Source organism: Peromyscus eremicus, chromosome 7 (assembly GCF_949786415.1).
Source record: "Peromyscus eremicus chromosome 7, PerEre_H2_v1, whole genome shotgun sequence".
Taxonomy (NCBI): domain Eukaryota; kingdom Metazoa; phylum Chordata; class Mammalia; order Rodentia; family Cricetidae; genus Peromyscus; species Peromyscus eremicus.
Window position 1 is genome coordinate 72,237,095 of NC_081422.1, and position 13,955 is coordinate 72,251,049.

The 13,955-nt window shown below is 45.8% G+C and overlaps 1 protein-coding gene across 5 annotated transcripts in view; it reads left to right on the forward strand.

Moving 5' to 3' along the window:
- The window catches only part of Elovl5 (ELOVL fatty acid elongase 5), a 102,775-nt gene that overhangs the window by 49,553 nt on the left and 39,267 nt on the right, over positions 1-13,955 (forward strand). For all 5 annotated transcript variants that reach the window (XR_009380291.1, XM_059268261.1, XM_059268260.1 and 2 more), the window contains exons 4-5: positions 9,839-9,916; positions 10,894-11,065. Coding sequence is in view for 4 of the 5 variants with exons in the window: in XM_059268261.1 (XP_059124244.1) it covers positions 9,839-9,916; positions 10,894-11,065 (250 nt within the window). In the remaining variant the exon portion in view is untranslated. The remainder of the gene's footprint in view (positions 1-9,838; positions 9,917-10,893; positions 11,066-13,955) is intronic.

The following is a 13,955-nucleotide window of genomic DNA, read 5'->3' on the forward strand; positions in this document are numbered from 1 at the left end:
TGTTACTCATGTTTCACGTGACATTTGGAACTAAACTAAATATCCTAAAAAACATTCATATGCATGCAAAGTACAGGTTGGAAAATGAACAAAATGTGAAAAGCAGATCTGTGCACATTTTATTATTTATTAATAAATGCTCCTTTATCATGTGGAGGGAGGTGGAGGGGGAAGGAAGTGGGTGGCACATTGGTAAATTCTGTGGCAATCAGCCTTTGTTCTGATCTGGTAACTTGTCAGGTCTCACAAGTTTTGTTTTTAAAGTTTTGCTGTGCATATTCATTGTACCTGGCCCTGTGTTAAGACGAGGATACTTTTACACAAGCGTACACTGTGTGTATAAGCTGATTTTAAAAGCTGAGACACATGAATGGTAAGATCCTCATTTAGAATTTTAATGGGCTGTGTGAATTCAGGCCCAATACTTTTATATGACTAGAACGTTCAGATTAGGTATTTTGCTTCAAAGGCAAATAATCAGAATCAACATTTCAGTTTTCCCCATTTTACAAGGGGTAGTAAAGCTAGGAAGGAAGGGGAAAGTTGTCCACCATTGATAAGCACAGTTTGCGTCTTTGGGAAGGACTGTATTTTCCAGACTCACATTAACCTATTGCTAAACCCCCTTGGACAGAGAATTTATATCTACACACAGAATGGACACTTCCAGCTACTCTTATTATGGCTGTAATTCTCCAGGGGGTAGTAGAGAAGAGGAAGGGGGGAGGGGGAGGGATGAATTGCCCTGGTGACTTCCTGGCTCACACTGAGCTAGTAGAAGCTCCTGTGACCGTTGGAAGAGATACAGCTTGAAGAGCTGCTGTCTCCTCATGTGTGCATCCCTCTGCCAAGGTGTGACTGGACGAGAGCAGCACTAGCATTGCTTTTGTGTCTAACACTCAGAGAAATGCCTCTGTGTGTGTGTGTGTGTGTGTGTGTGTGTGTGTGTGTGTGTGTGTGTGTGCGCACGTGCGCGCACGCCTTTTTTCTGGCCCATTCTAGAATGAAGGCAGTTCAGCCTCCAGGATGGAGATTGCAGGCCCAGAGGCAGGACAGTACACGGGCATGACTCCTGGCCCCAGTGCTGGGCACTGCTCTCTGTGCTGGAAGGACAGATTGCAGCAGCCGTCAGGTTCCAGAGCAGACTTGTCTCTCACATCATTGAAAGGTGACAGAGTCGTTTCTTTAAGGAAGCTTCTATAGACTTTAATAGTGTACATAGTATATTCTAGAAGGAAATAAGGTGATTGAATTTGAGAAGACCTAAGTGTTTGCCTTACATGATGTTTCACTTTTCACAAGTCCCAACGACATAGCTATTATGTAATTTAGCGTCCTATACAGATATCTCTGAAGTAAAGAAGAAAATTGCTATATAAACGACGGTTTGTGCATCTGATTAGGGGCTTCTGGACAGCCTGTAATCAAAAGCACAGTTTTTCCTCTGGCACTGTGGTAAGAGTGAGGGAGTTCTTTGAGGACCATCTAAGCCCCATGTATAGAGAAGAGATGTAAGAAATATACAGAGGGAAATCCCACCCTTAACCCCTAAGCTTACAGGACATAAAGGGTAACACAAGACAGGCAGCTTTACTTGTATTAAATCAGGTTTGTGAATTTATATTCTAGTCACTTATGCCTGAGTGATAAACCCTGTGATCATCGTGTGTGCTTGCTCTTGTTTGATTCTTCCATAGGCTCATCAGTGATTCGACTGTAGTGTGTCCCTTGTCAAGTCTGGCACTTCATTTCAATTCAGGTTTTTTTCTGGAACTAGCGTTTGTATTCCATTGACTAACAAGACACATACGGCAGCCCTGAAGCCTCAGCTGCTAAGCTGAGGGGATCCTGAAGCCTGTGGGGTGCCGTGCCATGCACAGCCATCTCCAGTTACCTTCCTGCTTATTGACATATTTGAGGCTGTAAAGAATTTTTAAAGCAAATATGTAGTCGTGGATATTTTTGTTTATTAATTACCAATCTGCCTTGAGAAGTTCTGGGTCAGTACAAAGAGAAGTAATGACTGCAGGGAAAGGAAGGCCATCACTCACCTGTGTTTCCCCCCCCCACCTCCCCATATTCAGGTCAGGGATGTTGCCATTCACAGTCAGGGTGGGCCTCCTCCCACGTGAACCTCTCCATAAACACCCAAAAGTATGCCTCAGTAGTGCCCTAGATGGTTCCTAATCCAATCAAGCTGATGTTTAGAATTTACCAGCATGGGGTTCTCACCGTGACCACTGACGTGGATAGTTGACACACAGTGGCACATCTGCTCAGCTGAAGTACACTCTCAGGGGGCAGGGAGCACACGGACTATGCCTCGGTAAGAGCCGTTCCACAATGCTCAGTAACCAAGGCCTGCCTTTCCCTGCTCCCAGAGTGGAACAAGCCACTCTGACCACCATGAGGGAATGCAGACTCTGAACTGAACCAGAATAAACGCTTCCTCCCTCATGCTGCCTTTTGTAAGGTAAAAGGAACCAATACAAACCCCCTGCCTTCATGATAGTCTATTCCTGCAGCAGCTGGACCTGCGTTTCCCTGTCAGCCCGGCAGTAAGCTATCGCGGTGACTTCTGCTCCTTTGTTCCAGTGTGACACAAGGTGCCCCTCTCAGGCAGCTGCTCTGTTCTGACATGAAGCTGTTCTGATGTGTCTGCTCTTTTCCCATTATGCCTCTGACCTCTGTGGCCCTGCACGGAGTGGATCTAATTGTGTGGTTTGATGTCGTCTGAAAGGGCACGTTCCTCTTGCTCAGCCTGTGCCTCACACACTGATCAGGACTCTGCAGCTATCAGGGAGGCGGGGTCCGTGCCGTACAGCCTTTGCCTTTGGTCGCCCCAGGGATGCTTCTCTTCCAGAAGACACGCTCCGGGCTCCCCTAGGCTGTCCTGCTCAGCTCTGCCTAAACCCCACCGGCTGTAGCCCTTGGATTCTTCTTCCCTGCCCCCCAGTCTCTTCAGTATCTCTGCTCCCAACTGAAGAGCTTTCATAGTACACCCATCAATATCTCATTCCATCCCAGCCCGGACTCACAGGCAACCTGTGAGTTCCCTCTACGTCTCTTCACTGTTGTTTTGGTTGTTTACACCACAAAAGCTATCCTTGTATAGATAGGAACAGGGAAAAGTCAGATACGAGAACCACATTTTTATACTATTTAACAGTCAGATACAAATTACAAGTTATAAACAATTACTTTTTGAATATGCCTTTTTCTCTAGTAGCTGTATGTAGAACTGTATGGTGGTGAAAAAATGTGATCAAATTATCTTTCCAGCATCAGAACATTTAAAATTTTGTTTTAAAAAGAATTATTCCTGAGAAGACAAACCTGGTTTAACATACCAAGCTTATTCCTTATCCCCCCCCCCCCCCAGTGCTGGGCTTACATACATATGCGGCTATTCCTGGGTTTCCCAGGGGTTCTAGGGTTCCCAACTCAGGTTCTCATGCTTGCCCAGCAAGTACTTTTTACCAACGGAGCCGTTTCCTTATCCCCAAATCAGCTTTTTTAAAGAACCCACACTGGGTGTGGTGGCACATGCCTGTCGTAGCTGGAGGATCAGATCAAAGCCACCCTTGGCTACATAGTGTGAGGCCAGCCTTCCACACGTGAAACCCTGTCTCGAAACAAAACTTCTTAAAAGTATCCTCTAGCTACCTCTCCGAGGTCATGCTTCTGAAGTCCTGGTTTAGCCTATGCTATTTTTTTTTTTTAACTTTAAAACAGAAGTGTTTGTTGAATGTCCCAGATAAGCATCCCATAATAGCATTATTGAGGTTGTGTGAGAAGAGTGTCTTCCCCTGAGTGTCCGAAAGATGATGGAAGAACTTGAATACAGACTTCCAAAGAACAACTAGGTGGGTAGGGCAAAACCAGCTTAACCTTCCTGGTTAAGAGGTAGAGTTGGGTGTGTGTTGTGCGGATGTGTGTCCAACCTGGGTGGTTTCTGCCTTTGTTCAGGTTGCCAGGAGCTCGTACTGCCTTTTCTTTGAACCAGGCTTTGAAAGTCATGGTGCTTTATTGGAGAGGTAGAGGATGCAGTGTTTGGGTTGGGCACTGTGCTGGAGCCTCCTGGTCTGTCATTGGAAGCTGTTAAACACCTCCCCAGGCACCCCTGGGCTCTGCCTTGCTTGGGACTCTGATGTGGCCTGGGAGCCATTGCTTTGGAAGTATTATATTCCAAACTCTTTTTCTTTTGGTTCAGGCTTTCCTAAAATAGATAACATTATTGTGGGAAAAACAGGATTTGGAGGACATGTTTTGTTTCCCAGAATACTTTGAAAAGGGTTTTTGCTTTTGCCTTCTTTAAGGAGGGTGTAGAGAAGTTGACTCAGCTGGAGAGACCAGTGTCTGTAAGAAAGCTCTGCTAGGTGTGCCCAGCGTTTTGATTTTGTGACAAGACATTGTTGCCTATGAAGTTCACACCATGAAATCATCAACTCCTCCCTAAAATGCAAGAAAGTCTGAATGTTCTAATTATGTTTATGGATTTATGTTGGGGTCTATTCATAGCTATCTCTGGGGTGCACAGTTGTAGGTTGGACATTGCTGGATTGTTGCCCAAAATTGGTGACACTTTGTTCCCTTACAACTGAAGTTCCTTGTTCAGAAAAACTCGCCCGAGGGATTGTAAGGGAATAGTATTTGCCCCTCAGTCTGTCTGAAGCTCTTCTGAGAGGAAAGGGAGGATGTAGTCCAAGCACCTCCTCCCTCCTCACCCACACAGGGAGGAAGGGAGGAAGGGAGAGAGGGAATGCCTTTGCCAGAGAGGAAGCCTTGGACCTGATTCTGCAGACTCCACAGACCTAACTTTGCTACAAAGTAATGAAGTAGTTAGTATATGGGAAGGCCAAGGCTGCTCTTTCTTTTTTCCTCTCTTTCTGTCTGTCTGTCTGTCTCTGTCTCTCTCTCTCTTTTTTGAGATAAAGTCTATGTACACCAGGCTGGCCTAGAACAGAGATTCTCCTGCCTCTGTCTCCCCAGTGCTGAGAGTAAAGGTGTGTGCCACCATGTCCACCTTCCCAGTTCCTGATTAAAGCAGGGCTTTGCAAAGCAAGACCAAATGAAGTAGGTTGGCTGAAGGAGAGTTTTAACCTATAAAGGACACTGGCAAGGGCTCCTGTTTCCACCCTGATTGTAGATTCTCAAGTACTGGAAGCAGAAATACCATACATTTGGCTAGAATCATATCAGACTTATGTGGTCCCTACGAAAGGCTGTGCTCCAGACTTGCTCATTTAGCCTTCGGTCTCCATAGTCCTGTTCTTTTTTTTACTGTATAAACAGTTTAAAGAAAAAAAGGACCTCCAGCCTAAAGAGGGCAGGGGCTGGTACTGAGAAGATGCCAGGCATACTTGCTTCGGGTCGGCCTGTTTGCTCTGTGCTAAAGATTGGTCAAGTGTGCAGGAGTGGTCCTCATGGGTAAACAAGGGAGGTGCCTTCAGCTGTGTCCGTGGTCATAGAAGGAAAAACACTTCTGAAGGGCCTGGGTGTGAAAGTATCCTCATAGGCTTCCTTGTGCTCTGGACATGAGATTGCAGACTGAAAGCTACCTGCTGCTGTGACTCCATTCGTAATCATGTCCAAAGTGGACTGATACACTGTAGAGGAAATGGGTGTCTTTGATAGCTTCTGATTACTTATAAATCAGATGTCTGCTAAGGAGATAGATACAGGTAAAGGTCTAATTTCCCCCAGCATCCTTCATGGAGAGACTAGCCAAGAACCCAGAAACAGGCATGGAAGGCAGAGAACTGCTGTGTGAGTTACCCATGTCATTTCTGTGTCTCGGTTTCCTCACTTAAAATGCTCACTTTTAGCAGATATAAAAGCATACACACCCCAGCAAGCAAATCTCTGAAATGTCTTAACGGCTCTTAGGAGCGTCCCTTGGGCTGTGATATTGTCGTATTCAAGCATTGAGGACCTGCTTTCATGGCCTTTCACTGGTCTCTGCTCAGGGAACGATGTCCACATAACTTACCCACCTTTAACCACCCAAACCAGACGGCCCTCCCAGTATCTTGGGGCATTGGGGTAACGGGGTAGAACCGGGAGGAAAGAGCTTCTCCAATTAGACTCAAGGGCTTCAAATGACCTTGTTTCCCAAGAGGCTTTGGTAGCATTCCAGGAAGTACTGTGCCGAAGGTTAGACTTCATTTGTGGTTTGAAGTCAGTTCTCACCATTAAAGGTCGTTCGCTCCCTTCTTACATCAAGCAGAACTCGCTGTGACTGATGCTCACCTACACTTTTCTTAAGGTGAAAAGATACACAGAACCTCCATTGGCTATTGAATTTGTCTCCTAGGAGAGAAGGAAGCTGCTCGCTGTGTTTTAATTATAGCTCTTCACACGCTCCTGGCCTAATTAAGGTTTGCTTTACTCCAAGGAAGGAGAAAGCGCATATGGCTTTACAGTGGGAGCTGCTCGTGTCTTGGTTACTTCGGGGAAGCCACGTAAGAAATCCTCTCTTTGTTGTCCTTGGAACCGTCCCTTAGCTGCGCCTCAGAAGCTCAGGGTGGATGGCAGGCCTTTCTCTGAATGCGTCGCTTTGTCCATCCTCTCGGGCCCTCTTGATGCACCAAGTCTGCTGACACACAACATCTTGAGAGTCTCAGTGAGAGAAGGCTGCAGTCCAGGTGGCCTCCCCTCACAAGGACTAGGAGAGGTGGAGGAACGGCAAGCTCAGGCCAAGAGCGTGGCCACCACAGGAGCAGCTGATGCTGTACGGAGCTGGCTGATGGCTGACTGAGCTCACCACCCAGTGCCCTCCCACACCCGAGTTCTTTATCCTCCAGAGGTGTTTTATGTAGAGATTTTCATTTTCCTCTTTTATCCCAGGCCATAGGAAGGGGCAAGTAGGATTCTGAGTCACATTGCTTATAGAAGGAAGTCCCACCTGGGTTCCTTTAGAAACAAAAATGAAAACAGAGGCACATGCCTGGAGGGGTCTGCTGCTCCATTAACAAGAGTCTTCCTTGCTAAGAGGCACCTGCAGAATTCCAAGAGGTAGGCTCTTCCCTAAAGAACACCCCGCCCCTGCTCAAGGAGGTAGCGTCAAAGTCCTCAGTACCTGAATAAGTGTCGGTACTCATGGTTGTCCAACCCAGGATACCAAGATGGTAGCTGGGGAAAACAGTGATGGTAGAGTCTAGAATGTGACTTTTTTTATTTTTTGTTGTTTTGTTTGTTTGTTTGTTTGTTTTTGAGACAATCTCACTATTTGCCTTGGCTTCCGTGGAACCTATTACATAGACCAGGCCACCAACTCAAAAGAGATCTGCTTGCCTCTGTCTCCCAAGGGAGATTAAAAGTGTGTGCCTCTGCACCCTGCTAAATGCGACAACTTTTAATATGGTAAAATTTCAAGAGATGTAGCAAATGAAGGTAACAAATAGCACATTCTTTTTATTGCACATATTTATCCTCGTGGGAACTTTACTGCATTGTCTGTGAGATTTTGGCAAGGAGCATTTCCTCTCTGTATTATCTCAGAAGATATCTAGCGTTTCTGTCACAGGATGAAGGCAGGACAGTAAGCACTGTATTCTGACGGCTGGCCCTCTCTCCGGTTAGGTCTCCTGCAGACACCAACCAAGCCCACCTCCTCACCCTGCTTTCTGGTCCTCTTTTCACTCTGGTTTTGTATCTTCAGTCTTGAAAGTTCTGACAGGTCTGTGAGAGACGGACCTAACTGGCCTTGAAAGAAGACATAAGACCAAAAATATATGCATGCCTAGGATGTTACCTCATTGTGCTGGTCTAGAAAAAATAGCATTGTGTGTGGTCTGTTAACAGAGTCTAGCGTAGAAATTATTGAAAACTTGGAGAGAGAACCACTTAGAGATAATGGAGTCCACCCTCACTTTGACAGTGAAAAGCACAGTGCTGCCCGTCAGACCTTCCCAACCCACAGGGCTCTGTTTGGCCTTGAAAACTGTGTAAACTCTGAATGTTTTCATGTGGAGAAAGTAACAAAACAGAAGGAAAACATAAGAAAGGAAGTCAGAAGAAACACCAGATGCTAGCTCGGCATCCATGTACCAGTGTACCAGGCCTGGCATTTTATTTCTCACGTTAAATTGGATGAAAATGTGACAGTGTGACTTCAGTCCTTGTCCAGACATGCTGCTCACTGTAGGGCATCTGTACTGTTCACCAGGCTGAGCAACTGTCTCCAGGGCAGTGGGCCTGAAGCCTCCTGGATCCTGGGTCTCGGTTACCCCTTCCCTCAGACCCTTTCTGACTGAGATCAGTAGCAGGAAACTTCCGGTTTACCGTCTGAGCTGCACACTGAATTCCCTTGAGACCTTTACAAGAGGCCCCTTGAGGTTTTGTTTCATGGTCAGGGTGAGGCCAGGCATTAGTAATTCTTTAAAAGCTCCCAGGTGATCATGCTGTGCAGCTACAATGGGACCCACAGCTGTTTCCAAAATTCATCTGATCAGAATCACCTGTTAAAACACTGGCCAGCTGGTAAATCACAGCACTCAAGAGGTGGAGGCAGGAGGATCATTACTTCAACCTTGGCTACCTGAGACCCTACCTCTTCACTCACACACACACACACACACACACACACACACACACACACACACACCACATTGGGTTTCCTGCCCATAAATTTCAGAGTTATGAGATCCAGGGTGGGGCCTAAGACTGTTACAAGTTGGGGTGTGTGTGTCAACTCTGCGGTTGGGGACAGTTCTTTGAACCAACATCATTAGATTCTCTAGAATTTGTGATCTGGGTCCCTGAATGCCAGCCTTGGTGATCTAGGGTTTTAGATTCTGAAGGTGTGGAGTAGCTCAAGAATGCATTTCTCAGGGGTCCTGGGTGCCGCTGGTAGTGCTGGATGAGGATACACACTTTGATAACTAGTGACTGGGTCCTTGGGTGTGTTTCGTGCTTGCATGAGAGGAGACTTAAAGCATACCATCTCAGCACCTGGCGTTCTGTGGTTATCAGGCACACTCAAGAGTGTTCCAGACTGTAGACGGAAAGTAAACAAGCTTGGAGCTGTGGTTTTCATAGACAGATAGCATCCCCTGAGTGTTAGGAACATAGCAGGTGGGCAGCGTGGAAATAGAGTAATTCAAATAAACTTCCTGTCCTGACCATTGGAGTGGGTCTTCAGGTCTCGTAGGCTGCCCATCTCGCTGTGTGGAAACTGCTGAGGAAACAGGCCCTGAAAGGGAGCCAGTGAAAACTGCAGGACTATAACAAAAGCTTGCACCTGGTTCTGGGGGTCTTCTGTGACACCACAGTGTGTGCAGATGGCTCATCTGTGAGTCCAGAGGGTGACAGACACAGCAACAGGAAGTGGCAAGGAATAAGGAAGATGGACTGCATTGCCCCTGGTGTTTAAAGTGTGGTTCCAGGCCAGTGGTCTTGGTACCACAATTTAGGGACTCGTTAGAACTACACATGCTTGTGCCCCCATGCCCCAGATAGTCCATAACTGGCACACTCACATCTGAGTGCATTCAGGTTTGAGGACCCTGGCTTAGGGAGAGTGGCATACGGACACAGGATGCCATCTTGGAGTTGGACTGGTCTCAGGCATGCTGAGGCTAGAGGCTAAACAGGCAGAGGGAATTTCTGAGGGCAGCAGGCTGGGAGTGACTTCAAGCTCCCCTTCAGCCTTCCAGTGTGCTGACCCTGTGTGAATGAAGGTACAGTGTTAGACTTCCCTCTCTTCACAGTTCCTGAACTTGCTTCAGTACAGCCCGGAGTAACTTTCCACATACTTGAAACAAATGAGTTCAGTTGAACAAAGTTCACTTGAACAGGGTTCTACGCGGTAACTGTTTTTCTTCTCTTTTTTCAGTTGGTGACAGGTGTGTGGGAAGGCAAATACAACTTCTTCTGTCAGGGAACACGCAGCGCAGGAGAATCAGACATGAAGGTACTGTTTCAGGGGTGGGTGTCGGTGGGTGTGTCTGTGTGTGTTTGGTTTTTCAATAAAGAACTTATACAAAAGGCGAAAAAGACCATACCCTCTCAATCCTGATAATTCCTGTTGACATTTTGAAAAGAGAAAGAAAGAAGTGCTGGGTGTGTGGTAGGAAAACGTGAACATGAATGGCATAAAGAGAATGAAAATGTAAGCCGCCCTCTCTGTAGAAGAAATTCTGTGAGCAGTTGACAGGGGAAGATTGTGTTTATCAGGTTTCATATTTACATAAAAGATCATTTGGATTTCAAATCATTCTTTTAAGTGCCTTCTGAGTGGTAGTATTAAAGGTGAAATCCAGCTTCCACTCTGAGGATTGAAGGGTTTTTTTTCACAAAAGGCTTACAGTCAAAGTTCAGCCCGGCCAGCATTTCCTTTGGACATACTGATTGGACCAGCAATGGGTACCGCACATTCTGGTTCCGTTTCTTCCATGATTCATGCTACCTCACACCAGTCCCTCAAGCCCAGAGCATCCTTCTCCCTCCTGGAAGTTCTGCACACTACTTCAAAAAAGTGCTGTTGAGGCTGGAGCTTCCCAGGGCCTTTGTGTTGACTTAGTTTTGCTTTGAGATGGGATCCTGTATAGCCTCAAATTCTATGTAGCTAAAGATGATCCTGAACTCTGGATTCTCTGGCTTCTACCTCCTAATCCCAGGATTGCAGGTGTGCGCTTCCTGTTCTTCTTAGAGTATGCAAGAGTGTCAGGAGCACTTTGGAGACATCCCTGCTGTCCTTCCAGAACTCCCAGGATAGCATGTTCATTGATTAAAGGGTGGTACCCACAGTGGCCGGAGCTCAGACACCTGAAGGCACTGGGAGCCAGCGGGGTTCTCTGGCTTTTTGTGTTGAGTGTACATGTGTGTAGCATGTCCCAGGTGACATTCCAGAAAAGCAATGGAGAAAAACCATAAACCCTTTGCTTGTAGATCGTCCGCGTCCTCTGGTGGTACTACTTCTCCAAACTCATAGAATTCATGGACACCTTCTTCTTCATCCTTCGCAAGAACAACCACCAGATCACAGTCCTACATGTCTACCACCACGCCTCCATGTTGAATATTTGGTGGTTTGTGATGAACTGGGTTCCCTGCGGCCATTGTAAGTAATAGGGTGTTTGGGAACATGTGATAGAGACAGACTGGAAACTTAGGCACTCAGCAAAGATGTTGTCTCTGTAAATTCCTAGGTTAAGCTTTGAATTTGTGTTCAGGTTTTTTCTTTTTCTATTTATTATTATTGTTTTAGTTAGCATACATTGTAAAGGGTTTCATTGTGACGTTTTCATATCATTATACTTTTTTCTCACTTGTCTCTCCTCCGACTACCCTCTCATGTTCCCTTTCTCTACCCCTTCTACTTTCTTAGAACATATATTAGACAAAGTAATCTACTAAGCAGAAAGAGCAATGCTAAAGATATCACAAGGCCTGATCCCAAATTATACCACAAAGCCATAGTAACAAGAGCAGTAGAGTACTGGTACAAAAGGGGCACGTGGACTCAAAGAATAGAACAGAAAGAAGACCAGAAATCACACAGCTACCACATAATCTCTGACAAAGGTGTCAGCAGAAACACTCATTGCTTTAAAAAAAAAAACAAAATACAAATTATTCATTAGTAAATGGACTGTTGAATTCAATACACAGTTCATTAAAGGAAACACAAATGCCCAATAATTACTTTCAAAAAGTGCTCAACATCCTTTAGCTACAAGGAAAATGGAAGTTACAGCTGCTTTGAGACCCCATCTCACTCTAGTCAGAATGGTTATCCTCAAGAAAACAAACCAATGGGGGATATAGCGGAGTGACAAGCACTTGACCAGTATCAGTGAGGTCCTAGGTTCAATACCACTAGAGGCAAAATGCCGGCAAGGACATGGGCCAAGAGGAGCTGTTACTCACTTCCGGTGACACTGTATCCTCATGGAGCTGATGTGGAAATCAGGAGGGAGGTTCCTCAGAAACTGAAGCTAAAACTACCATATGACCCTCCTATACTGCTCTTGGGTAAATAGCCAAGGACTCCAAGTCAGCATACCACAGAGATATAAGTACATTCAGGGTTATTGCTGCTGTCTTCACGATAGACAACAAATGGAACCAGCCTGGATGGCCATGCACAGATGAAGGTCATCAGTGCACAGTGGAATTTTATGCAGGTATAAATCATGGCATTTGCAGGAAAATAGAGGCAACTGAATGTAGCCAGGCTTTCTTTGGACCGCCAGTTCCCAAGTAATGATACAGAGACTTATTAAATATGAAAGCTTGGCCTTAACTTAGGCTTGTTCCCAACTAGCTCTTAAAACTTAAATTAACCCATTTATATTAATCTCCATTCTGCCATGTTGCTTGTTACCTCTGCTCAGTACCATGTGTCTCATTTCCTCTGTGTCTGACTGGCAAATCTCTACCTCTCTTGATTCCTTCCCAGAGTTCCTATCTCTGCCTGGAAGTACCGCCTATCCTCTCCTGCCCAGCTATTGGCCATTCAGCTCTTTATTACACCAATTAGAAGGTTCTTTGGCAAAACACATCTTCACAGTGTACAAAAAGATTATCCCAGAACAAAGTGAAATGAGCCAGACTCAAATACTGCATGTTGTGTATCATATGTGGACCCAAATATAAAATTGTATATGTGCATGTATTAATGTGTAGGTCACAGAACTAGGAAAAGGATCATGAGAGAGGAGGAAGAGAGCTCAAGGGAGATGGGAAATAATGAGGGTAATGGAGTGTATGTAAGACAGAGGGGACTGCTTACTAGGGAAGGTAGAAAGCTACCTGGACAAGAGTAGGGAAGGACACCACCAGGAAGGGGAGCAAGCAAGAACAAAGTACAGCCGGGCGGTGGTGGTGGCGCACGTCTTTAATCCCAGCACTCGGGAGACAGAGCCAGGCGGATCTCTGTGAGTTCGAGGCCAACCTGGGCTACAGAGTGAGTTCCAGGACAGGCACCAAAACTACACAGAGAAACCCTGTCTCGAGAAACAAAAAAAAAAAAAAAAAAAAGAACAAAGCACAGTGACAGAAATGTAGGAAGATGCCTCTGTGAAACCCATTATTTTGTATGCTAATTTAGAATTGAAATCATTAAAAAGACAAGCCTCTTCAATAGATGGTTCTGGAAAAACTAGAAATCCACTTGTAAAACGATGGAACAGAACACAGATCTCTTGCTCTACCCAAAAATCAATCCTAAATAGGCCAGAGGCTATAAAGTAAAACCGGAAGTTCTGAACCTGTCTAAAGAAACCCAAGGCATCAAGATACAGAAATAGGCAAGGACTTTGTGAAGCGGACCTGAGGTTTGCCTTTAATGAGTTTGTGTGGCCTAAGAGCACAGAACGTTCTCTAGAAGCCAGTGTCGTGTGCTGATTGGGTAAAAATGAAGGAACTACCAGCCTGGGTTACATTAAGAAGTGGGGGATGGGTGGTGAGGTAAGTAACTCAGCAGGCAAAGGTGTATGCTGCCAGGCCCAATGACCTGAGTCCAACCCCTAGAGTTCATGTGGTGGAAGGAGAGAACCAACTCCCACAATCCTTGTTCTGTCTAGTGTGGCAGGTGTGCATCAGGGAGCAAGGCCTGCTTGGCTACGGCACACGTTATGAAGCCCCCCATACCCTCTCACTGAGTGGGGCTACCAGAGCGGTTTCCATAGCATGCACTGAAGTTCGCTGTGGAACTTAAGGTTGGTTATGGTGCTGGCATTTGCCTCTTCAGGTTCCACTTAGGATCCCAACAGATATCTCAGTCATGTGGTTTTTTATCCTGACATTGAAGAATTTGACTTAGAATCTTGGGATCTGCTCATGGATTCTCCCCTGCCCCCAGCATAGTTGCTGATTAACTCTGCCCACCAAGATTCACAGCTCTATCAGGTGTATAATGACAAAATTTTCTAAATGCAGTGCCTTTGCGCTTGGGAGATAAGTGAGACCCTGGGAGGATGGGTTGAGCTCAAACCCCGCCCCCTTTC